A 26559-nucleotide genomic window follows, 5' to 3' on the forward strand; every position below is an offset into this window, starting at 1 on the left:
TGCAATAAACTATTTCTAATTACTGAGGGTGGTGGAGTGGAAAACTAGGCTGTAAAACTTTACAAGGAAACAATGTTTTCTTCATTACATTAAATGTCATTGTTGATACAACTTTTTCGGAGACAAAAAATAAAGTCCCCTAAATGGGAAGTTCTGGAAAACTAGAAGGAGTTGTGGAATATTTTTACTCATTATTTGGTGAGATTTTTTAAAATAATTATTTTAATAGATTGCACTAGTGATGTACGTCAGATACTAAATTTACCATCGTTGCACTAAAATTTCTCCTTCTTTATTTGGCAGAACTTTATGAGGGAGCTGCAGTATGTTAGGCTACAGTCCATGGGGTCGCAAAGAGTCTGACACGACTGAAAGACTTTACTTTCACTTTTTCACTATGAGGGAGCTAATCATGCCACTGCCAGAATGAGTGATGTTTATCACTGGCCTGTATTTAATTCACTCTGTATCTGTAGGACATTCACCTGAAAAGCTCTAACGAATTTTAGGTGTCACTGAAGTATGTAGATATACCAGGAACTGGGTCTGTTCTTAGCTTCCAAAGCAGGGACTTCTCGTTAGAAACTGATCCTTGATGTCCAAAATTGAGGTGTGAAGCATTAGGCTCTGATTAGGGCTATTTGCATTGCCTTGTGGCCCTGAGGCTTTTAATTAATAGCATATCCTTCTTTTCCTCCCCATAACCCCTGGCTAAAATAAGGTGTCTCCACTGGTATTTAATTCAGTTGCATATTTAATTTCGATGATGTACATATTCCAACAACAGACAACTAAAGCAAGTGACCTGTTTCAGGGAATGTAAATTATTTTCAGGATTTCAGAAATTGAAAAGGGATAAGAGGAAGGAGAAAATGCTGGGCTGGTGTGAAGCAATAGCCTGTAATCCTCGCAGGATTCCTAACGCCACTCGGACCCCAGAGGGCTCAGAGGAGTGGGCTGATACCTCGCAAGCCTCCACACTGGTGAGTGTAGTCATGGTACCTCAAATGGTTTGTGTGAATGGATGCTGAGGGAATGGTGGGGAGGGAAGCGCTTCCTAAGTTAACAGCTCTCTGCTTTGCAATGGATTATATTGTTTATATAGATGTTGTTCAATGGGTAGTAGTTATCATAATTTTATAGAATTTAGAGTTTAATTCAGATTAAATAGCAATTTATTTTTCTTTCTGTTTCTTTGGACTTTGACCATCCATTATATCAGTGACCTTAAAGAGATATTTAAAGTTTATATCTTGCATTCTACACTTTTTTTAATGAAGTCAATGGAGGAAAACAAATAGGGCTACCCAAAATAATGAAAAAATCAAAATCATACCTTCTGTATTTTCCTAGATTCTAAAAATGTCTTTAAATGGATTTAAGAGTTATAATTTTGATATACTATTGTGAATTAAGTAATTGCAAGAATTATTTGAAGACCAATAACATACCCATTCTTGTATTGTTTTCTGCTTTAAGTTTGCATGTTTGACTTCAGTTAGCTTTATTTTCCAGTGATTAGGAAAAGAACTTATTAACAAAAGAGGTTTTACAAGGTCTTTGTTAAGATTTTGCATGCAATGTATTTCATTTTGATTTAAGGAAGGATGATTCCATTCAATCTCTAAGTTTTAATTGACATGTTAGTTGTATTTTAATTACTGTTTTACCAATGTATAAGAACACAAGTGTTTTCATTGGCCTGATTTATTAATTGATGAACATGTAATTAAACATTTGTAAAAGTTTTAGGTTTCATTTTGCTTTTGAGTTATTTGATAATTTCTATTATTTTACATAAAAACAATAATCTTGAACAAACATTATTGAGCAAATTTAAATAGACACCATTGGAAGGAATAGGCTTTCAACTGGTGAAACGTAGACGTGGGAATCCTTTTTAATTTCATTCGTCTTAGACAGTGGGGAAAAGGGCTGACGGCATTAAAAAAACTGCAATTTGATTGGACAGTCTAAGTTCTGGGGAATTAATTCTTTGAAATTATTATCTGCAATGGTTCATCTCACTCTAATATACTCCTTTGTAAATTACTATTTTCAATAAAACTGCTTGGCATAATTTAACACCACTCATAATATATGTCGACAATATGTATACATAAAGCCAGACTTTGTAGGTATCATGCAATAGGTAAACATTTTTAATAAATATATTACTTCTGTGATCTCATTATAGCGGCTTTAGTGTTTAATTCTTATTTAGTAGAACCATAGATCCAAACCAGGAAACAATCTTGAGCAAACATGTAGCCTGAATTTCTCTTATAATTTTGCATAACCTAATATTAGCTTTATTTTACATATGTGTAATGTGGCCCAGAGAAATTAAGTGACTTTCCTAGTGTCACTTAGCTAGTAAATGTCACTTATAGGATTGCTAGAATCCTTCCTTCTCAAGATAGGGCTTGCTGTATTAGGGTGATAGCCTGCAATCACTGTAACATAACCCCAAATCTAAGAAAAATAAAATATTTCTTATGTCATAGTGCACATGTCTAGGGCAGTTCTCCTTGGAGGTTCACTGATTGTTCAGACTTCATCCATCTGCCTTCTTAAGCACATGAGCTCTTAGGTCACTGAGGAAAGGAAAAGGCTATGTGGTTCATTGTACATGAGCTATTATGGAGCAACCTGTAATGTGTAGGCATCCTTCCACTGGCCAAAACCTAGTCGCATAGACCCGTCTGAACTGCAAAGGAGGCTGGTGAGTGTCAGGAAACCATATGGACAGGAAAAGCAGATGGAACTAGTGAGCACTTAGCACATTTCTGCCACAGTCCATCCTCTGGTCACCACACCTTCATGCCACGTTTTTACTCTTTCATGAAGAAGAATTATTGCTTTCCAAGAGAGATAACAAATATTTTTTTCATTCAGTAAATTCAAGTCCATTATTGTTGTTATTGTTCAGTCGCTAAGTTGAGTCCAGCTCTTTGCAACCCTGTGAACTGCTGCACACCAGGCTTCCCTGTCCTTCAGTATCTCCTGGAGTTTGCTCAAGTCCATAGTCTTTGGTTCTTCATCATCCTCATCTAATGATGTGATGGTGCATCACCTATAAATAAATTATCTGTACCTTGCAACCAGCTCCCAACAGGCATGCATACCCAATATGCAGGACAAGGGTAAGAAAAGGGAAATCACAGTAAGCACTAATTTTGGAAAGAGAAAGAATCAGATGAACATGGGAATCAGGGGTCAATTCCTGCTAGACAGGCCTTATCAAGTCTCTCTGATTGAGAGGTAAGGGAGGATCCTTGAATTGGCTTTGACCCTGCTCCCTATGATGTCTTACTTGGACATCCTTCTCTCTAGCCTTTAGATATGCCCTCTGAGAAGTTCTTCCTTTTCTATTATTGTCCCTGTTTACAATTGAAGTGCTTACAGAAACTTGTATCACATTATGACATTATGTTTTTTTGTTTGTTTGCTTGTTTGTTTCCTGTTTGGGGAAAATTATGGGGCCAAGAGTTGTTTTAAGTCTTCAGTATTTCAAAGCTCATACTTCTGGAATAATGGTATTTTAGTACAACAGTCCTCTGAAATCTGCTTGGGTTCTGATTTCTCTTTGCTTCCTGATAGTCTGTGTGTCTAGGAAAGTTCTTTCTTTGTTGCCTTTTTCTCATGATCTTATGTTGAAAAGCAGACAGGAGGACCACATCCTTAACATCTTTGTCTAGAGATACTTTGTTCAGCTGAGAGGGTCCACTCAGTGTAAGCTTTAAATATCATATGAGTCTTGAGTCACTTTATTCAAATATAACTTTTCATTGGAACTTTGTTACTCACTTCAAGGTCAGATCTACCAGTTGGGGTTTAGAAGAAGCCATACATTGGGTCCAGCAAACCCTGAGACTTCTGGATTCTCTCTATTTCTGGTCAGATCTGCTTTTACACAAACCACTTAGTTCCCGAACTCACACTTCTCCTGTAACATGTTGCTGAATGTAGTGGATACATTGCATTACGTAACATACATTACCAAGTTTTGTTTTTCAATATACTATGAGTGTTGCCAGGCCAACAGGCCTAGGTTCTGCCTCTTGAGTTAATTCAAATAGAGATTTTGCCAAGAGTTTTACCCAAACTTCATAAAGATGCATAGTTTTCTACCTTTGTAAATCAGTTCCCTGGCTCCCTATTGCTTAAACATTAAACAAAGGCCACATATTTGTGATTTTCATTATGGTAGCACAGACTTTGGCTACTGATTTCTGTATTTGGATAGTTATAAAAGCTGCAGCACACTCAGAAAAAACAGAAAGTTGTGATTTTACAAAAAATATAATATAAAAATTATTTAACTTGCTATTGGAAGATTTAAAATGTCAGAAAGTTGCACAAGTTTAGTATTCACGAGAACTAGCAACCACCCATACAAAAGAGTGGCACAGAGAGAAGGCTGGAGTTACTAGAACCTAAAATGTTGGCTGAGACCTCTCAGAACTATACCCCAACTTCAAGAAGGTGTCCAGTTCCTAACTTCTCAACTGGTGCAGGAAACTTGGAGCTCAGAGGAAGGACCCTGAGGATTTAGGACCAATATCCCTGAAAGGAATGCTATCCTTATATATTCAAGTGGGGAAAAGGAGTTGGTGCAGTAAAAATAGTTCAGGGAGTGTGAAAAAAACAAAAGAAAAGAAAAGAACTTAGAAACTGGACACACGCTCCACTGCTGATTTGAAGAAGCCTTGCTGGGGTACGCTGCAGAAAAAGTCTTCTCTCCCCTCCTGTCTTTTGATCTCTGTTATTTGTTAATTTTTTAAGTTACATATTAGCTTTACTATGAATAGAGAAATACCATGTGATTCTATTACGGTTTCAGAAAAATTGCTAAACATATATCTACATTGATTTTTAACTTAAACAATTTTAAATGAGAAACAGAAAGAACATTCTTTAATTTGATGAAATACATTTATTGACTTTACAAGTAGCTTATATAAGTGTAGAGCTTTAGAAATATTTACATTAAAATTAAAGACAAGTCAATTATGTTAGTTTTGTATTGCTGCATAACATTGTCATAAACTAATGGCTTAAAGCAATAACCTTGTGTTAGCTGATAGTTCTATAACTCACCATGTTTATTGACCTGAAGACCTTTTAGTACCAGCATTGGCAGGACCTGACCAAGAAGTAAATGTCAAAAGAGACATCTGGTTTAAAAGTTCCCAACTTCAGCATCTTGGAACAGAATACAGAAGAATGCATTTAAAGCTGGGTGATATTAACTTAGTAATCAGAATGGAAAATTAGGAATAGAAGCTTCAACAAACTCAGAAATTTCAAAAGCTTAGCATAATAAGGGTTTACTTTCACTCATGGCTCAGTCTGATACAGGACATTTGATCCCCCAGCAATGAATGCAGAGATCTCTTGTCCTCCCCTCTCATGTCTTAAATGTATCTGGTGATGGTTGGTTGGTGGTTTAGTTGGCAAATCATGTCTGACTCTTACAGCCTCATGGACTGTAGCCCACCAGGCTTTTCTGTCCATGGGATTCTTCAGGCAAGAATACCGGAGTGGATTATCATTTCCTTCTCCAAGGGATCTTCCCAACATGTCTTAAACATGTCTCCCATCTCTATGTCTTAAACATAGGCCTCCGAGTGAGTTTATCAGATAAGGGACAGAGCATAAATAGATGATCATGGAAATACATGGTTATGTTTGGAAGTGATATGCATCATTGTATCTTGGCAACATGGACTGGAACCAATGACATATCCCAGTGTACCTGTCGGAATGATGGGAAAACAAGCTTTCCTCTATGACCCAAATAGGGAAACTGAGAGCACTTAGTCAGGCTCTACAATGGTTGGATTTTGCTTTGAATGGTAGCACTTTCATCCTGCATTTCAATTTGTAGAACCAGGCTTTTATCGTTATTGTATAATAATACTGGTACCCTCTGTTGTCATCAGAGCATGTGAAATTTTTCTGCACAAATTATACTCCATCTAAACATGATGAGGAGAAAGAGGAAGGGGAAGAGACAGGGAAGGAAGAAAAGGAGGATGAAGAGGATATGACTGGTTATTATTTGCTGGGAACTTTTCTAAGCATTTCACCCATCATCTTATTTGTAACATTACAAGGACTGATGAGGTAGACCTGATCATTATCCCTGTTTCATGGATAAAGAAATTGAGTTATAGATAAATTTAAAACTTGTGCAAAGTGACTGAGTTGAAGCTAGGTTTGCATCAGCCTAGGCAGTCTAAATCTAGATGGCTGCTCTCTAGTCCTTCGGTTGTGGGGTAAGGTTATTTGAATTGTATACATTTGGCTAAATACAAAAACTGTAAATGAGGTAATAATACATTATAATGTGGCATAAAGATAAATATGGCCATTTCATTATAATTTCATGAGTATTTGTGTCTGATATATTATTTTTTTCCTTGCATTGACTGACATAACTATGGTCAGTTTCACCATTGTATCCTCAATAACTAACCTAATTGGAAAAAAAAAATAGCGTTTTAATTTTTTTTATCCATAAGGCAGTTCAGACCCTCTGCTTTCTAAATTCAGAAAATGCTTACTTAGCCTAAAATTTCTTAAGTTTAATAAGATTATTGAAGCGTTTCAGAGATGCTTATTAAGCAACCATCTTTGTAATTGTAACCAATGGGATGAGGGAACCTCTTGTATGACAGAAAGGGAAGAAATCCTTCAAGTTTATTATAATACAAATTTCCATGCTAAAAACAAAACAAAAAATACCTTATATTGACTACCTTGTTACTGTTCAGTCACAAAGTCTTGTCTGACTTTTTGCAAACCCATGTCAGGCTTCCCTGTCCTTCACTATCTCTGAGAGTTTGTTCAGATTCATGTCGATGATGCTTTCTAACCATCTCATCCTCTGCCTCTCTCTTCTCCTTTTGCCTTCAATCTTTCCCATCATCAGGGTCTTACCCTTAAGCAATTTCCTGAATCAAAGGGAGTTCAACATTAGATTCAAACTGAGAGCAAAGGAAACTGAAGCAATAAGAAACTGAAATAAGAAGGTGAGAGACTTTATAGAAATAAAGTTTAAGAATCTATGGAAGTCAAAATAGGGAGGTCAAAAAATGTCATTTTGGGAAGTCATCAATGGCTCCATGGAAAGTTACTTTCCTATAATTAGTGATGGCTCTTTAAGAATATTATTAGTGATGGCTCTTTAAAAACTAAAGAGTCTCTTGATAAAAGTGAAAGAGGAGAGTGAAAAAGTTGGCTTAAAACTCACCATTCAGAAAACTAAGCTCATGGCACCCAGTCCAATCACTTCACAGCAAATAGATGAGGAAACAATGGAAACAGTGAGAAAGTTTAATTTTGGGGGGCTCCAAAATCACTGCAGATGGTGACTGCAGCCACGATATTAAAAGACGCTTGCTCCTTGGAAGAAAAGCTATGGCCAACCTAGACAGCATATTAAAAAGCAGAGGCATTGCTTTGCCACCAAAGGTCCATCTAGTTAAAGCTATGTTTTTTTCCAGTTCTCATGTATGGATGTGAGAGTTGGACTATAAAGAAAGTTGGAGAGGTGGAGAAGTTGGGGGAGTGAAGTCCATTGTGGTGTGGACTTGGGAGTCCCTTGGACTGCAAGGAGATCAAATCAGTCAATCCTAAAGGAAATCAGTCAATCCTAAAGGAAATCAGTCCTGTATATTCATTGGAAGGACTGATGCTGAAGCTGAAGCTCCAATACTTTGGCCATCTGATGCGAAGAGCTGACTGACTAGAAAAAACCCAGGTGCTGGGAAAGATTGGGGGCAGGAGGAGAAGGGGACAACAGAGGATGAGATAGTTGGATGGCATCACTGACTCAATGGATGTTAAGTTTGAGTAAGTTCCAGGAGTTGGTAATGGACAGGGAAGCCTGGCGTGCTGCAATCCATGGGGTCGCAAAGAATCAGACACGACAGAATGACTGAACTGAACTGAACTTAAAGGCTATAAATAGTCTACAGTTAGGTAGAAAAGAGCAAAGTAACAATCTATGTGTTAGATGAGGTGATTTGCCACTTTAAAACACGCATTCATCTGCTCAGGGCACATTTTCTATCCTTCTGTGTACATGATTTGCAACAAGGTACTCACTTTTAGTAAAAAAAAAAATATATATATATATATATATAATTAAAATTATTTGTAATAAGGTACATATTTGTAATATAATTTTCAAACAATATTTATGTCCATTGTGTCATTATAATCTGCAATCATCCTGAATTATACATCATATAATTATTCAAATACATAATGAAATGGAGATGTCGCTAAGAGGTTAACAAATTACTACAAATCCTAAGGACCAAGGACTTCTAGTCTCTAGGTTATTTATATGCCAAACCCATTTTAAGAAGTTGATAGTGTTGGCATATTGCAAGGGAAGATAGTGTATTATTTTTTAAAAAGTGAAATAATTCAACTTGGTGGCAAGTAAGAAAGAATTGGTGACTCAGATTTCGGTCTGATTTTAAATCCCAAGGTTTTTCCAATTTGCTATACATTCAGACACTTTCATGCCAAAACTTCGAATAATGAGATGCAGTAAATAATGAATAATAGCTTGTAATAATGAAGTGGAGTGAAGATCACGTGCTATTGAAAATAACCACATCCAAGTCTAGTAGGATTTTGTATTCAAAATTAACAACATGTTTTAAATTACTTGCCTTTTATTAGTAACTTTAGCAATGATGTTGTTTGAATTGATTAGAATATATTGAATGTGCGTGCTAAGTCAATTCAGTGATGTCTGACTCTGTGACTGTAGCCCGCCAGGCTCCCCCTCCATGGAATTTTTCAGTCAAGAATATTGGAGTGGATTGATTGCCATTCCCTTCTCCAGAGGATCTTTCTGACCCATGGATCAAACCTGGGTCTTTTGCATTGCAGGCAGATTCTTTACCATTTGAGCTGTAGGGAAGACAAATATATACACTACTATGAGCATTGAGTAGAATTCCCTGTGCTATACAGTAGGCAGGGAATTCTATCCAATGCTATGTGGTGATAAACATAGGATATGTGTATACATGTAGCTAATTCACTTCGCTGTACAGCAGAAACTAACATTTGTGAAGTGACTAAACCTCAATTAAAAAAAAAAAAAGATTTTAAAATATTGCATATAGCTTCCCCAATGCATGAGACAATGAAATGCAAATGCATTCATATTAAGAATTAATATGTCTTATATATTATATATATGATACTATATATCATATATATAATATGTCTTATAATAATTAAATTACAAGTTAACCATTTTCCAGTTACTATTTACCAGTCATCTTCCTCAACTTCTTTCTTTCCAAGTATCCCTTTAGTCTATTTTTACTTACCAGGCTGAAGAAAATCATATATCTGCCTATAGCAAATGAACTGATATTGCCCCACAAACATAACCTATCTTAGAAACCAAAGAAAAGGTAAATAAAAAGAGAAGCTTGAGTATGTCAAATTTCTCATTAAACCTATTGACTTATTTTCCATAGGCTCACCCTTATTTCTTTCCATATCTGAGCACAAATGTGCTAGCTGCTTATTGTGCAATGGCCTTTATATATTTGGAAAATAAATGTCAGGGCAGATAGAGTTTTCAGGAGTGCCTTTTTTTAACTTCATTTTCTTCCTCTTTTTGATTCTTTCACATTTGATCATTTATCAGTTATTGCTTTTAATCGCTATTACAGAGCCTTTACTAAGCACTACCAAAGGCAATAGTAAATAGTAAATGAAAAGGAAAATGATTTCTTAGAATAACTATAAAAAAGCAGGGAAATGGAATAAAAGACACCACTCCTTTCAAGAGCTTTGATTTCTGTAAGTAAGTAAATCATTAAAAATATATCCCAATGGTTGTTATGGAAACAGACTGAATTGAAAAATGCAAAGGGGAAGACTGGTGCTTTAAATGTCACATCATGAAGAAAGGTTACATTCATCACCCAGTTTAAAGTCATGCATTAAAATTAATTGTATAGTTACTGAACAATGTCAAAACATCATTATTCACAATCGTAATGATTGATCTAAAAATGCTCCTCAGAGGAAGACATCTTTTCCTCTACAGAATTAGTCACGAGATCATGTGCAGAGCTGTTCTTTATCAAAATATGTCATGTCTGTTTCGTTTAGATATAAATTAAATTGTGAGCACCTCAAAAAGACATTTAATTCTCAATAGTTTAATTCTACAATTAGTACTATTTGGAACACACTGATTTCCTAATATCCCAATTTAATTATCTGAAACCCAATGATCATTATTATGTGTACTCAGATGGGCATGTGTGGAGCTGGGGTGTCCTCTTTCTCTCCACACACAAGTGACCCAGTGTCTTCTTTATGTTGATTTTTGTGGAGTGTTGTCATGTTTTATAGAAAGGGAGCAGGCAGGACAAGTCAATGTCCTATTTGTCAAATCAGCTTGTTTTTGCCTCAGAATGAAAATTGTACCTGGAAATAAATGGAACATGTCAGTGTGGTCCTGAAGAATCTGAGCAATAATCTCCCTAATCAAGAGACAAATAGTATAGAGCTCACAGAACATTTATATCTCAAAACACAATTACCAGTAATATGGTAAGAATATTTAAATTCCTGTTTTATGCTGATGAATTTAGATGTCCTGGCAACCCTGAAAGCAGGTATGCTGTTCTCAAGACACAGGCAGAGAAACTAGGTTCAGAAAGATTAGAAAAGTGGTGTAACAGGAATCCTGAGTTCTATGCTGCTTCATAGAGCATATTTTCTTCATATAAACATTTGACAGTTACATCACATGATATATGATGCTAACCTGAGCAACTGCTCTACTAATTCATCACTGTGGTATTTGCACTGCCTGATGAATGAATTGTTTGGCATCCCGGGCTCTATATTGTTGAGTTACAGTTTGGGACTCCAGAGCTTTCTGCTATCATGGAATGAAGTAAGGATAAATAAATCATTAGGGAATGAGTGATTCAGAACTATGTGAATTACAGTTAGCAGGCAGTTTACAATGTATCCTCATTTATTCATTTAACTACTCTCTATTGAAAGTCAGCTATGTGCGAAGCACCGCTCTATGCAAAAATATATAGTATTGGAAAAAAAGATAGTCCTCATCCTCAGGAATTTAGTGAGCAAAACAAATAAATGAATAGATTAAAAGTAGGATAGGATAGGGAGTCAACATAGGGTGTAGAAGAGTGCTTAGGTGTCACTGGCCCAGCTGTATGTGTTCAAGTTCCCCAAAGACCACAGAGACTTGGAAACAGAAGAAGATGGTTGCAGGGAGGAAAGAGCACCCTACATAAGCCGTTTATCATGTGAAAATTGCACTCTTGTATTCTGTTTACTTTTAAAAATGCATTTTCTATAGTTAGTAAATAGAACCATCTTCAGGAATTGAGTTAGAGAAATACACTTGACCTAAAACAAGACAGTAGTTTTGTCCCTGGTGAATGTTAAGCTCTTGTCACAGAAATAATTCAGAAATGAGAGAGATGTCAAGAAAGTAAAGTTTCATTCATTCATTCATTATTTATTTTAATTTTATTGGAGTATAGTTAATTTTCAATGTTGTGTTAATCTCTGGTGTACAGCAATGTGAATCAGTTATACATACACACATATCCACTCTCTTTTAGATTCTTTTACCATATAGGCCATTACAGAGTACTCATTAAAGTTCCCTGTTCTATAGAGCAAGTTCTTATTAATTACCTACCTTATATATAATAGTGTGCATGTCAATCCCAATCTCCAAATTCCTCTCTCCTCCCCTTTATCTCCTGGTAACCATGATTTTTGTTTGTTTGTTTGTTTGTTTCATTTTCTATATCTATCACTCAACTTCTGTTTTGTAAATAAGTTCATTTGTACCCCTTTTTTTATTGATTCCACATATAAGTGATATCATATTTTTCTTTCTGCATCTGACTTTCTTCATTCTTTATGACAATCTCTAGGTCTACCTGTGCTGTTGCAGATGGCATTATTTGTTCTTTTTCATGGCTGAATACTATTCCATTGTATATATGTAGAGTACGCTCTTACAGGGAGTGTGGGCAGACAGATAAGTAGCTGTCCTGGGTTTCTTTAGAAGGCTGGATAGGAGGGGCTCACAAATGAAGGGCAAAATATTCACTGGGAAAGAGTGCTTGCATGTCATATTCTCTGACTTTCATCCCAGTTCCATCTTCCAAGAGGAGAAGGGATTTTTGTCCTTTTTAAGCTTAGATCAAAAGTGTCATGGCTTCAGTGCCTGATGGGAACTTACCTGCAAAGTTAATTTTGTTGTAATGAGAGCATAATGAGCAGCAGGTTACATCCAGATGTGGAGATTCCAGCCTTTCTCCTCCTTTATTTGTCTGCTCCAGGACCATATCACCCCAAAATGTGTGGTTTCCTATCGGTCTGAAGGTTCCTGCTTTTCTTTGTCTGCCCATGGACCCCTTCTATTTACAAGATGTGTGGTTTCTGGCCTCCTGGCCCATGTTCCCCTTTCTCTGCTCACATCTAGCTACCTGCCTGATGGAAAACTTTCTATAGGTAGTGAAATTAACTAAATATTTTGTGTACTTTTTTCAGCTCTAATATCCAATGTGTAGTCTTATTTATGAAGGCTGTAATAATTCAGTGGCCACATGAAGGTGGCTTCCTTTGAGAGCACAGTGAAACTTCCTAGTGAAAGCTGTGTGTCAAAACACATTCTTTGGGAAGGAAACAAGGACGTGTAAGTGTACCTGTTCCCTTGGCAACACAGAGGTGGGAAAACAATACAATTAAAGCTAGTGTTTGCTGAACACATACTGTGTACAGGTCATGGATCTGAGTGCCCGACATTTTAACAGCTCATTTAAACCTTACTGCAGCAGAGGAAAAAGGTAACTTGTCCAGGTTTATTATTCTAGTAAATCTGACTCTAGAATCCATGCCTATTACACCTTCCTATGCTACAAAGAGGGCCTCCCTGGTAGATCAGCTGGTAAAGAATGCACCTGCAATGCAGGAGACTCTGGTTCGATTCCTAGGTCAGGAAGGTTCCCTGTCGAAGGGACAGTATGCACTCCAGTATTGTTGGGCTTCCTGGTGGCTCAGACCGTAAAGAATCCGCCTGCATTGTGGGAGACCTGGGTTCCATCTCTGGGTTGGGACAAACCCCTGGAAGAGGGCATGGCAGCCTACTCCAGTATCCTTGCCTGGAGGATCCCCATGAACAGAGGAGTCTGGCAGGCTACAGTCCATGGGGTCTCAAAGAGCCAGACATGGCTGAGCGATTAAGTACTGCACAGCTTGTGGCAAATAGTATGCTCAGGAAATGATAAAAAACATTGACCTTATTAGAAGTAAGTTTAATTCAGATTCACATTCAACTCTGAATTTGTTGCACACTTTATATACATATATGATATGTATGAAAGTCGCTCAGTTGTGTCCCACTCTTTGAGACCCCATGGACTATAGTGTCCATGGAATTCTCCAGGCCAGAATACTGGAGTGGGTAGCTGTTTCCTTCTCCAGGGATGTATATAATAGTATTCTCTAAGTTTGTACATATTTTACATTGTATATATGTATTTTTAATTAGCAAAACAGCCTTCATTTCTGTTCAGTCATTCAGTTGTGTCCGACTCTTTGCGACCCCAGGGACTCAGCATGCCAGGCTTCCATGTCCATCACCAACTACTGGAACTGACTCAAAGTCAAGTCCATCGATTCAGTGATGCCATCCAACCATCTCATCCTCCATCATCCCCTTCTCCTGCCTTCAACCTTTCCCAGCATCAGGGTCTTTTCTAATGAGTCAGTTCTTTACATCAGGTGGCCAAAGTACTGGAGCTTCAGCTTCAGCATCAGTCCTTCCAATGAATATCCAGGACTGATTTCCTTTAGGATGGACTGGTTGGATCACTTGGTAGTCCAAGGGATTCTCAAGAGTCTTCTCCAACACCACAGTTCAAAAGCATCACTTCCTCGGCACTCAGTTTTCTTTGTAGTCCAGCTCTCACATCCATGCATGACTGCTGGAAAAACCATAACTAGACAGAACTTTGTCAGGAAAGTAATGTCTCTGCTCTTTAATATGCTGTCTAGGTTGGTCATAGCTTTTCTTCAAGGAGCAAGTGTCTTTTAAATTCAAGGCTGTAGTCACCATCTGCAGTGATTTTGGAGCCCCCCAAAATAAAATCTGACACTGTTTCCTTTGTTTCTTCACCTATTTGCCATGGAATGATGGGACCAGATGCCACGATCTTGGTTTTTTGAATGTTGAGTCTTAAACCAGCTTTTTCACTCTTGTTTATATTTCCCATTGCACAGCCTTTGTATTTCCCATTAGACAGATAGAAAAGCTTAGGTTTTTGACTAGATGTCTTGCCCAAGGGGATTCATCAGCATCTAAAACAGCTCAGTTCATTGCGTTTATACAGGAACAGTGATCTCTTCTAAGACTTTTATTTGTAACTTCTAAATGTTAAAGTGCAAATACAATGTGGCTTTAAATAGTGTTTAAAATGAATTTGGAGATGAGAAATATACTTATGGAATCTGTATTTGAAATAACTGACTTGGTGAAAATATTCATATTCTAATTATCGATCACATTTCTGGAGGAAGGGGTAAGGTTGCTTAATAGATTCACTTAAATTAAGCAAGGACTTAATTTGTTTTAACTATCTAGCATAAAGTAAAATGTCTATTCAACATATGGAACTAGTCCCTCAAGTTAAATCCGAAAACAACCTTTTTGGGTTGATGGTCTGTTAAATTATTTTTATATCACCATAATAATTGTCAACTGTAATTATTAGGTGGAATAATCCATGAGTACAACGTTGTGATCCCATATTAGGAAACCAGCATCTCAAATGCAGATATGGGAACTTACACACCTGGTTTCTGTGTGAAGGATGCAGTCTACAGGAATACATTTTACTTTAACAACCCAGTAATTCTTTAAAGATAAAAAATGAAATGGCTTTCACATTGCAGTGCCGATTGTCAACTTTCACAGACATGTTGTCACACCAACCAAATGTTATTACACATATTACAATGAGACTACAAACAAAAATGGATTGTCTTTTCATGGGTTGAATAATTTTGCCTATGGAAATTAGACAAAGCAGCATTATTCATTGAGTCAATCATTACTGATGCTGTTACTGCCTCTCATTATTCCAGAATAAACTCAAAGTGTAGTGCAGTCATATGTGTAGTGTTTTATCAGAGCCCAGAACCACATTATTCACTATATTTTCTGAAATGTTTTAGGATTAGCTCCACTGCCACTGACTTGTATTAATTTTTTTACAGGGACATATTTACACTCAGTGAAAGGCATTTAAGAAAACAAATTATTTACCCAATCCTTGTGCAGTGCATGCTAACCTTTGCATTACTATAATGCATTTATTTGGGACACACAAGCAAATGCAGAGCAGAGATAAAAATAAGTTTGCTTCTTATAAAAATATTTAAAACTTTATTAAAATCTGATCTACCTTCCATTTTAAAAGGAATCAACTTATGTTTTATTAGAATAAAAGCATCTCTCTCAAATCATCTACTTTTGTTTAAAAATAAAAATACTTGCCTTTCTACTCAAATGTCTATTTCCCTTTCAGGGTAATGATTCATTCCCTTTCCCTGCTGATATCCTGAAAAATGAATGTATAAAAAAACAAAAAGGAATAAATCCAAAATAACAGAAAGGAATTTCAACAAATTTAAGAAAAGTGAAAAGCAGAATTGATCTCATTTCTGTTTCGGTTCCGGAGAAGGAAATGGCAATCCGCTGCAGCACTCTTGCCTGGAAAATCCCATGGATGGAGGAGCCTGATAGGCTGCAGTCCATGGGGTCGCTAAGAGTCAGACATGACTGAGCGACTTCACTTTTACTTTCACTTTCATGCATTGGAGAAGGAAATGGCAACCCACTCCAGTGTTCTTGGCCTGGAGAATACCAGGGACAGGGGAGCCTGGTGGGCTGCGGTCTATGGGGTCGCTAAGAGTTGGACACAACTGAAGTGACTTAGCAGCTGCAGCAGCAGCTGTTTCAGTTCTGAAAAGTCATATTTTTCTTGAAATATGGTCATTTCATCCACATGATAATAGATTCTTAAGTTTGTTAGTATAAAATTGGTCATATTACATCTGTAGGTTCTATGATGTCATCTTTTCCTTTCTGATATTGGTCTTTTAGGCTAGTCTCTTTCTATCATGATATTTCTTGCAAGTTTTGAACAATATTTTCCAAAGGACAAATTTTATACTTCGTCAATTTTTTTTTGTCTGTTTACTTAATAACTCTATTGAGATATATTTCAAATACTGTCAAGTCTACCCATTTAAGTGTAATTCAATGGTTTTTAGTAAATTTACAGAGCTATGACACCATCATTACAATATAATTTTAGAGGGGTTTTAGCATGCCCAAAGAAACTTGTACCCATCAGCAGTCACTTCCAGCCTTCCCTCCAATCTCCAAGCTTAGATAACTACTCATCTAATATGACTCTATAAATTTGTCTATTTCAGATGTCTCATTTGAATGGAATTGTACACTTTGTGATCTTTTGTGAGTGATTTCTTTTACTTAGTGTAATGTTTTAGGGGATCATCCTTGTTGTAGTGTGTATATAATGCCTCATTCCTTTTTATTGCAAAACATTTATTACTATTTCATTGTATGCATACACCATATTTTGTTATCCATTCATCAGTCAATTCAGGTTGTTTATACCTCTTAGCTGTTATGAATACTGTTGTTATGAACATTCATATACTAGTATTTATATGAACATGTATTTTCATTTTCTTGGTTAGGTACAGGTAGAATCAATTGGTCATATGGTAATTCTATATTTAACAATTTGAGGAATTGCCAACATGTTTTTCATCATGGCTACACCATTTTAAATTCCCACTAGGAATATATGAGGGTTTCAATTTCTTGACATTCTCTCCAACACTTGTCTGTCTCTCTGAATGCAGCCATTCTAGTGGATGTGATGTGGTCATTATGATTTTGCCTTTTTGTTTGCCTAATGACTAATGATGGTGAACATCTTTTCATATGTTTATTAACCACATATGTATCTTCCTTAAAGTGAAAGTGAAGTCACTCAGTCGTGTCTGACTGTTTGCGACCTCATGGACTGTAGCCTACCAGGCTTCTCCATCCATGGGATTTTCCAGGCAAGGGTACTGGACTGGGTTGCCATTTCCATCTCCAGGGGATCTTCCCGACCCAGGGATAAAACCCAGGTCTCTTGCATTGCAGGCAGACACTTTACCCTCTGAGGTATCTTCCTTGGAGAAATGTATTCAATTATCTTTTTAATACTGAGTTGTCAGAGACACAAATTCTCTATGATAAATATGATTTTATTATAAAAATATCTGCAAATATTCTCTCCCAGGTTTTAATTTTAATTCTCTCCCAGTCTTTTAATTTTCTTCATGGTGTCCTTTGAAATCTATCAATTTTCTGCATTGTTGCTTTTGCTGTTAGTATTGTATTTGAGAAATTACTGCCTAGCTAAAGATTGCAGAGTCACTTCTGTGTTTTCTCCTAAAAGTTTTAGTTTTATCTCTTACATTTAGTTCTGTGAGCCACTTTGAGTTAATCTTTGTGCATAATGTGAACTAAGGATTCATATTTATTCTTCTAAATGTGGGTATTCATGCAATCTACTTATTTTAGCAACATCTGTTGCTAATTAGAAAGACTATTATTTCCCTACGCAGTTGTGTTGGCCTTAGCATATTTAATTTAATTATTTTGTTAATTATTTGTTATTTAATTATTTTGAATTTGATTTTCTGTTTTCTTCTATTTAGTTTGGGTTCAATTTGTTGTCTGTTGGTCCTTTAATGGACCGGAACCTGGTGGTCCAGAGAGTAAGAGAGAGAAAGAGGCTGCTATCCCCTGGTTTACGCGGAAAGCCAATAGAGCCCTGTTCTCAGGGCTCGCGCTGCTGCACGTAGGCACCAGGCGCCCTCTCGAGTGGGTGAAGGCACAGCGCGCCTTCTCGAGAGGGGCTTAGAAGCCCGGGCAAGAAAGTGGGCTCACCGGGCCTCTGCTCTCCAAGGAATTAGCCAGAAAGAGAGAGAGAGAGAGAGAGAAGGAATAGAAAGAAAGAAGGAAAGAAAGAAAGACACGGGGACCAAAGCTCTCATGAAGCAAAGTTGTTTTTAATCAACACGGCGTGGGCATATATACTGTCTTACAAGGTGGTTATTCTCAGCAAAGAAAAAGATTAAAATTCCAGACTTACAAAACATAAGATGATCCCTATCAAAGACAGAGTTGCAAATGATCACCTTTTACCGTTTGGCTCATAATAAGGAAGAGGGTACTTATCACTGTAATGAGAAATGCCTGGATTCCTCAGCCCCAGGAAAGGCGTGCCGCTCCTCTTAATTCCTGAGTATTCAGGAATCAATAAGGGTCAGAGGGTTCCTGACAGATCCAAAACAGCACACAGGAAGCCTTTTGTTAAATGCTTCCTGATAGTTGTCTATTTCCTAATTTCTTGAGACAGATATTTAGATTACTGAATATCAACTTTCTTCTTTTCTAATATAGATATTTTAAAGCTATACATTTCTAAGTGCCTCTTTTCTTCTTATCACTTATGTGACAAAGGAAATATATATTTATCTCAATTATCATTTGATTCAAAGTAGTTTCATACATTAAGTGAGTTTTTTTAACTCATAGGATATTTTTGGATGAATTTATCTTAACTGTTTTTTGTTAGTTTTGTTTTTTATATAACTTTTTAAAGGTTATACTCCATTTGCAGTTATTAAAAAAATATTAGCTATGTTCTCTGAATTGAAAAATACATCCTTGTAGCCTTACACCCAATAATTTGTACCTCCCAACCCACCACTCCTATATCGTCCCTCCCCTCCCTCACTGTTAACCACTAATTTATTCTCTATATTTGTGAGTTTGCTTCTTTTTTTGTTATATTCACTAGTTTGTTGTCTATTGCCTTCCTCTGTATGACTTTTTCACTTAACATTATTCTCATCCACATTACTGCAAACAACAAAATAATAATCTTTTATATGGCTGTGTGTAATATCCCATTGGACTTCCCAGGTGGCGCTAGTGGTAGAGAACCTGCCTGTAAAAGCAGGAGACGTAAGAGACGTGGGTTCAATCTCTGAGTCAGGAAGACCCCCTGGAATTGGGCCTGGTGACCCACTCCAGTACTCTTGCCTGGAGAATCCAATGGTGAGTCCATAGGGTCTCAAAGAGATGGACTCTACTGAAGTGACATAGCATACACACAGTATTCCATTATATATATATATATATTCCATACCATCTTTACCCATTTATCTGTTGATGGAGACTTACATTTCATTGGCAATTGCAAATTGCTACTATGAACATCAGACTATAGCTTTTTGAATTAGTATTTTTATTTTATTTTATTTTATTTATTTATTTTTTTTTTTTGAACCCCCCCCCCGTATTTTTATTTTTTTCAGCTATATACCTACTAGTAGATTTGCTAGGTAGTACAGTAGTTCCGTCTTTAGTTTTTTGAGAACCAATTTACATTTCCAACAACAGTGTAAGAGGGTTTTTATTTTCTCATAGCCCCAGCAACATTTGCAATTTATTTATTTGGGTGAAAGTCATTCTGATACAGGTGAGCAATATCTCATGGTTTTGTTGCAGTTCCCGGATGATTAGCAATGCTGAACATCTTTTTATGTGTCTGTTCCTCATCTGCTCTTCCTCTTTGGAAAGAACATATCTACTTGGTTTTACTGCTCATTTTTTCAAATGTTATGCCTGATAAAGGATTAATATCCAGCACTTATATTCACATAACAACATAAAAAAGAAACTTACTTAAAAATGCATAGAAGAACTCATAGGATAATAGAAGTGCTCTTCTTAGTTTTAAAATATTGAGGGATTTTTCTTTCTTTCTTTTTTTTCTTTTTTTTGGGGGGCCACATGGCTTGAAGAATGTTAGTTCCCCAACCAGGGAATTTTATCACTATAAAGTTTCTTCTTTAAGATAATAATGATTTTTTCTTTTGATATCTGTTCCACTATATCAACTTTCTTTATGTTAGTATTTGTATAGCATATCTTTTTTGCACTTGTAATACTTTGCATTTTTCTTCATTATTATATGTAAATTGTGTCTCTTAAATATAGCTTTCAAAGGTTGTTTGTTTCTATCCACATGGAAATACTTGCTTTTTAACTGAATTTAATCTGATGACTTTTAATTTTGGTGTTTAAATCTGCTTACTGTTTCTGTGTGTGTGCTAACTATTTCTTTGTTCCTGTTACTTTAATGTAAATTATAGCTCTGTTGCTTCCTGCTTGTGTAATCATGGGCAAATTAAGGCTCAGAATGTTTAAATGATTGGATCAAGTCTCATACCACTGGGATGGACAATTCAGTTCTGCCAGCTCCTTATAATACCTCTAATTGTGACTCATATTTTTCAGTTTTGAATTTGCCATTAACTAGCAATTTATCTTTAAGTTAGACACTCAACTTCCCTGTGATTCTAAGCATACGGTGTTTTCAATGTCCTCTTCATTAAAAATATATGTATATATTCTTATCTTTCCAAAACAATTCTATGGTATATAGAGAGCAATTATTAAAACTCACAGTAGGATGAGTAGGATAACTCACAGTCAATTTGCTCACCTAAAATTCAACCTCCTTAATTGGTTTTCCAGTTACTTTGAGTTTTCCAGGAGGCTGAGTCCCTTGAACTCAGGAAGAATTCTCTCATATTCTCTAGTCACAGTTGTCCAGGCAGCAGCCTCTGAGATCTTTGCGGCCAATGGTCTCTTGATATCACTGTTTCGGGGAAGACACTTTCAATTGCTAATGATTCCTCTTTCTACTATTCTGTGAGCTTTGATCATTTCTCATTCCTTGTCTTTATCTATGTTATTCAAAAGGTACACTTTATGCTTCATAACAGAGGGGCCAGGGTGCATCTTTTAACAAACCTTAAATAATAAGTGTGCATAACCAAATAGTGCAACTATCATGTAGGTATGAATCTGAATAGGTCCCTACAAAGTCAGCTCCTCCCAATTACATGGAAACTTGTCCCTGCAAACATTCTAGAGAACTTCATGCTAATTCCTGGCACTAGAAAAAGAAATAAATAAAATTTCGTCCAATCTGGCCCAAGACTGCCACTTGTTGTCCATCACCAACCTGTTCCAAGGAGAACTGTGCCAAGCCACTTTAGTCTATTTTTATTTTTGTTCCAAGAGACTTATGTTATTTTTTCCATCTTACAGATGGGAAAGCTGAGATGAAGACCTTTGAAGCAAATTTTGCCTTATCACTAAGCAGGAATCTTTCTCTAAGTATATTAAATGAAGTAATGCTTTTGTAGAATAAATGTGAAATCTTCAATTTTTATATATTTAGCCAAAATCCATAGATGAGTTGTACCACTCATTTACCTGCCAGTCTGAAAGACTTCTTACTCTGAGATTTTAAGAAATTTGAATGTGGGCTTACTTGTCCCATGCATTGATTGCAAATTATAGTAAGACTACTATCCTAGTTATTATGTCAGATTTTACTTACTACAAATGTGATAATATAAATATTTACATGCATTTACAGTGATAACATGTGTGTTAATATCCAGAAAGCAGCTCTGACCTGAGTATGCACCTATGAGGACAAAGAATAAATGTAGAGACAGACTTAAGACCTAATAGTAGCAGAGTTTTATTTTCTCTTAACACAATTTGAGCAAGCATAATATATCAGGTATGTCCTATTTTAATTACATATATTTTTCACAAAAATTGTTTGGAAGTACAGAAAACAGTCTGTGGAATTTATTTAAGGTTATGTGACAGGTTTTATCAGGTAAGATTATGTGACAGGTTTTATCAAGTGATGAGTTCCTGCTACTTATTCCCTTAAAGCCACAACTTTGATGTACCACAACAGACTTTTTTTTTGGGGGGGGGGCATGTTTTTAATTCTGTATAAAGTGTGAAATTAACCCTGGTGCTGATTTATGAGTATAATTTTTTTATTTTTTGTTCTTGATAACAAATTGTCGCTTTCTCTTCAAAAACAGAAGAGTGAAGTACAGAAACATGGTGCAATTGTTTATTTTAATGTAATAAGACATAAAAGGCTTATATTCATTGCCTTTACTTATCAGAATGGCTGAAAATGAGGCCAGGCTCCTGAGTGTGCCTGATGCTTATGTGTGGACTTGGACTTGATAATGACATTGTGGTTCACTGTGTGTTTCTAGCGGCTTCCGGAAAGCTCTGATTGATGTTACACCAGGCTGTGCACAATAAACTGAAGTGCATTATTCCATGGTAATTGTTCCCATTTCCGTGGAAATCTCTGACTCATGTCCATTTTACTTGATTGTGTTCCAAACCATTATTATTATTTTTTTTCCCTTACAAAAGTTGTCCAGCCCTCCTGTTCTAAGGTTTAAAAACAATAATATTTTGGATCAAACTTTTAACTGAGCTAGAAGAAGGAAATGAAATCTAATTTTTTCAAGGCTGGAAAGTTTTTACAAACCTTTCTAGTATTTCCATGAATTAAAATAACATTCAAATGAAACAACATTCATGTCTCTGTCACATTAGCACCTTTTCTACACATATCGATTTCATGTGTGAGGGAGTAGAGGTATTCTCACCTCTGTTATACAGACAAGAGAGGATTAAGTTAGGGTGTCATATCTTATCAGGAACAAGACCATCCCTGGAGTCTTCTAACCCTGACTTCTTACCATGCTGAGTCCTTCCTTGTTCTTTATTCCTATGAAAGCCATGCTTGTTCTATGCCTTTATAAAAGGCATCACATTTTATCCATTTGTCCAAATTAGAAAGTGCATCCTTCCCTGTTGTGTACCCCAATCCCTCACAAATTATTTTATCAAATTTACCTGATACATCTTTTCACTCCACTTCTGTTCATACCACCATCATATCGGCACTGTAATAGTTCAATATTCCTCTAAGTTGTCTTTCTGCTTCTGGGTGTTATTGTTTCTTATCTGTTTTGAATTTTGCTTGAAAATTGTCTTTTCAAAACATGAATAGAACGCAGTGCTCTGAAACTGTCAACGACTTAGCTTTGCCTGTATCGCAAATGCCAAGCTTGTTAGTGTGTGTAAATGGGCCCTTCAAATTCAAACTCTGTATTTAACTACCATGAATCCCTTTAGCAGTTCAAGATCTGCCACATTAATGTGTTGCCAAATGCTCTGCAAAGAAGGCCACAAAATTGCTGGCTGGAGGAAACTGTACCTGAACAAAAGAAAATACAAAAGGGAAAGAAGATGAATTTGTGGGCTGACAAATTGCTTTGGATCATTGCCTGCTATATTTCTGCATGGATTAGCTGTCTTACTTCCCTTTTCCCTGAAACTTCTGTTTCAGCCACTAGCTTTTTCTTTCCCTTCAATTTTGTTTGGACTTGGATTTAGTAAATGGACTTTGGACCATAGATGTGGTTCTAACCTGGCAATTCATTTAGATGTTATGCCTGGAAAATTCCCTTGGTTCTGAGAACAGAAAATTCAGTAGAGAGCTTCTGGCCCTCACTTCCTTTATCAGTCAGTGTTCAGTACAGGAAACAGAAACTACTCTAAGAAGACAGTTAAAATGAGAATTAAGTTGTTGGAGGAGCAGAAGAATATTTCATCTGAGCTTCTTGGAAATAATCCCATGCCAACATTCTTGGTTTCCTAGGGAGAGATCACTATTTGTCCTGAACCAGGCTGGAGACAGAGCCCCATCTGCACTATTGCAGCTGACTCTCAGCACCTATAAAACTCTTGGTGGATTCTTCACTGCTGCTGCTAGGGCAGCTGAACATTTCCACACCCAGTATTGTAAGCAGCCTCTGCCACACAAGCACCAGCAGGACCTCATTTCAACTTTTCCAAATCTCAGGAATGTGTGACTGATGGACCTAATTTACATTGAGACCCCTAGCTGCAAGGGAAAAGTCAATTTTAGCTTTCCAAATCTAGAAGAAAAGAGGCTTGGAGGTTGATTGAATCAGTCCAGGGTCCTCAGTATTCTTCCAGCTCTTGCTCCTGTTCTGTTTCTCTGTCAGTCCTGACATTTATTTCTTCTCCTCATTTTGCTTTCTTATTTTCTGATATAGAGTTAGTCCAACTTGACTCATCAATACAGTATGGTACTGACAAAATACATCCTTTTAAAAACAAGCAGAGGGAATCAGTTACACTTATACATATATCCACTCTTTTTTAGATTGTTTTCCTGCATAGGTTATTATACTATGTTGAGTGGAGTTCCCTGTGCTATATAGTAGGTTCTTATTGAACTAATTTTATTTTATTTATTTTTTTTAATTTTATTGGAGTATAATTGTCTTACAATGATATGTTAGTTTCTTGTGTACAACAAATTGAATCAGCTATATGTATATATATATATCTCCTCCCTCTTGAACCTCTCTTCCTCACCCCCCATCCCACTCCTCTGGATCATCACAGAACAAAGAGCGGAACCTGTGCTATACAGCAGATTCCCACTAGCTATCTGTTTTGCCCATGATAGTGTATATATGTCCATTCTATTCTCCCAATTTGTCCTACCCTCCCCTCCCTTTCCCCCACTGTGTCCACATGTCCATTCTTTACTTCTGCATCTCCATTCCTGTCCTGCAAATAGGTTCATCTGTACCACACTTCTAGTATGAAACCAACACAACATTGTAAATCAACTATACTCTAATGCTTGCATGATAAGTCACTTTAGTCATGTCTGCCTCTTTGTAACCCTATGAACTGTAGCCCCACAGACTCCACTATCCATGGGATTCTCCAGGCAAGAATACTGGAGTGGGTTGCCATGCCTTCCTCGAGGGGATCTTTCTGACCCAGGGGTCAAACCTACATCTCTTAAGTCTCCCGCATTGGCAGGCAGGTTCTTTACCACTAGTGCCACCTGGGAAACCCACACTCCAATAAAAATTATGTTTTTACAAATGCAAAAACTAAAAGAAGAAGAAGAAATATTTGTGGGTAGGATGTGAAAACTTGAATTTATCAGTTTATCAATTTGATAAGCTGATAGTTTTATCTAGCTTGCATTTATCTTCCAAACAGGAAAGAAGATAAGAAACTGAACTTGACTATAAAATTAATCCAATTCCTAGAATTTGCAAACACTTTGAATTAAACTTCTAGAGGTTTTAATTAAATTGTTCACAATTTGAACTTATTCAAAACATCTTGACATTTCAGCATTGCTCCAGGCTCCATGCATAATGCTTTAGAAACTGAGCCAAAAATGGGTTAGATATAATTTATCTACTACTTGAAAAACTAGTCTCAGAAAATTAGGAAGTCAGGCAAGGCCAGGTTATTAACCTGTCTTCTGGAAAAGGTAAAAGGATTATTTCCTGTGCAGCCAGGCCTCCAGTTCAATTGTTTATCTAGTTAATTTACACACAAGCATAGCTGCTCAGATTTCCCCTTGGTACAGATCTGTAGGGAAAAACTTAAATTCATAAAGTATGCTTGCACTTACAAAAGTAATGCTGGCAGAAGCGGTGTTTACAAATGTCAGCATGGGTGTTCATTGCAGGTGTATAAGTGGTCACCATCTTGACCAGAAGAGCATTCTCCTCTGGGCCTGTTGCACTTCCTAGAAATCCAGGGAAGGTCTACTGAGCAGTATGGCAAGGCCTGTAAGAAGATTTGGCAGTTTCTGCATATTCTAGTGAGTGATTTGAATTACCACATGTGAAAATGTGTGCATATAGTCACAAATATGCTAGTGATAAATGGTGCCTAGAGTAGGTTCTAGGAAATGAGATTCAAGCACTTTATTTATGGTTTTATATTAACTAATGTGGATCTTCTAGTCTTTCTCTGAGTAAGTATGGAACAGTTGCAGAGTAAGGAGGGAAAAGTTCTTAGCCCATTCTAACTTGTCACAGGATGGTGGCATTTCACAAACTGGACTTTCTCTGCTTTAAAGGAGTTATTAGGATATCCACAGCAAATGGGCATTGAGTGAGAACGCATGCATCCAAATATCAAAAATCATGCTGAGAAAAAGGGATCTTTCTTTGGAGTGGCCTTTTCTATTGCTCTTTTTGGTGTGAAAGAGTTCTGGTGGTGGGCTGCAGCACCCCCAGAATGAGGGTTCATTCAGCTGCTCACCTTGGCTACCTGGGGGATCCCTGCCTCCACTACAGCTCCTTGTGCACCTCTCCCAGGCATGTGTGTTTCAGTTCAGTTCAGTCACTCAATCATGTCCAACTCTGGGTGACCCCATGACTGCAGCACACCAGGCCTCCCTGTCCATCACCAACTCCTGGAGCTTGCTCAAACTCACGTCCATTGAGTCGGTGATGCCACACAACCATCTCATCCTCTGTTATCCTCTTCTCCTTCTGCCTTAATTCTTACCCTAGTCAGGGTCTTTTCCAATGAGTCAGTTATCTGCATCAGGTGGCCAGAGTATTGGAGCTTCAGAATATTAT

At 36.8% G+C, this 26559-nt stretch overlaps 1 protein-coding gene across 2 annotated transcripts in view; it reads left to right on the forward strand.

Moving 5' to 3' along the window:
- The first annotated feature begins 872 nt into the window (after nt 1-872).
- The window catches only part of MARCHF1 (membrane associated ring-CH-type finger 1), a 435397-nt gene continuing 409710 nt past the window's right edge, over nt 873-26559 (forward strand). For both annotated transcript variants that reach the window (XM_065907224.1, XM_065907226.1), the window contains exon 1: nt 873-983. In XM_065907224.1, the coding sequence (XP_065763296.1) occupies nt 873-983 (111 nt within the window). The remainder of the gene's footprint in view (nt 984-26559) is intronic.

Source organism: Muntiacus reevesi, chromosome 16 (genome assembly GCF_963930625.1).
Source record: "Muntiacus reevesi chromosome 16, mMunRee1.1, whole genome shotgun sequence".
In the NCBI taxonomy this organism is placed as follows: Eukaryota; Metazoa; Chordata; class Mammalia; order Artiodactyla; family Cervidae; genus Muntiacus; species Muntiacus reevesi.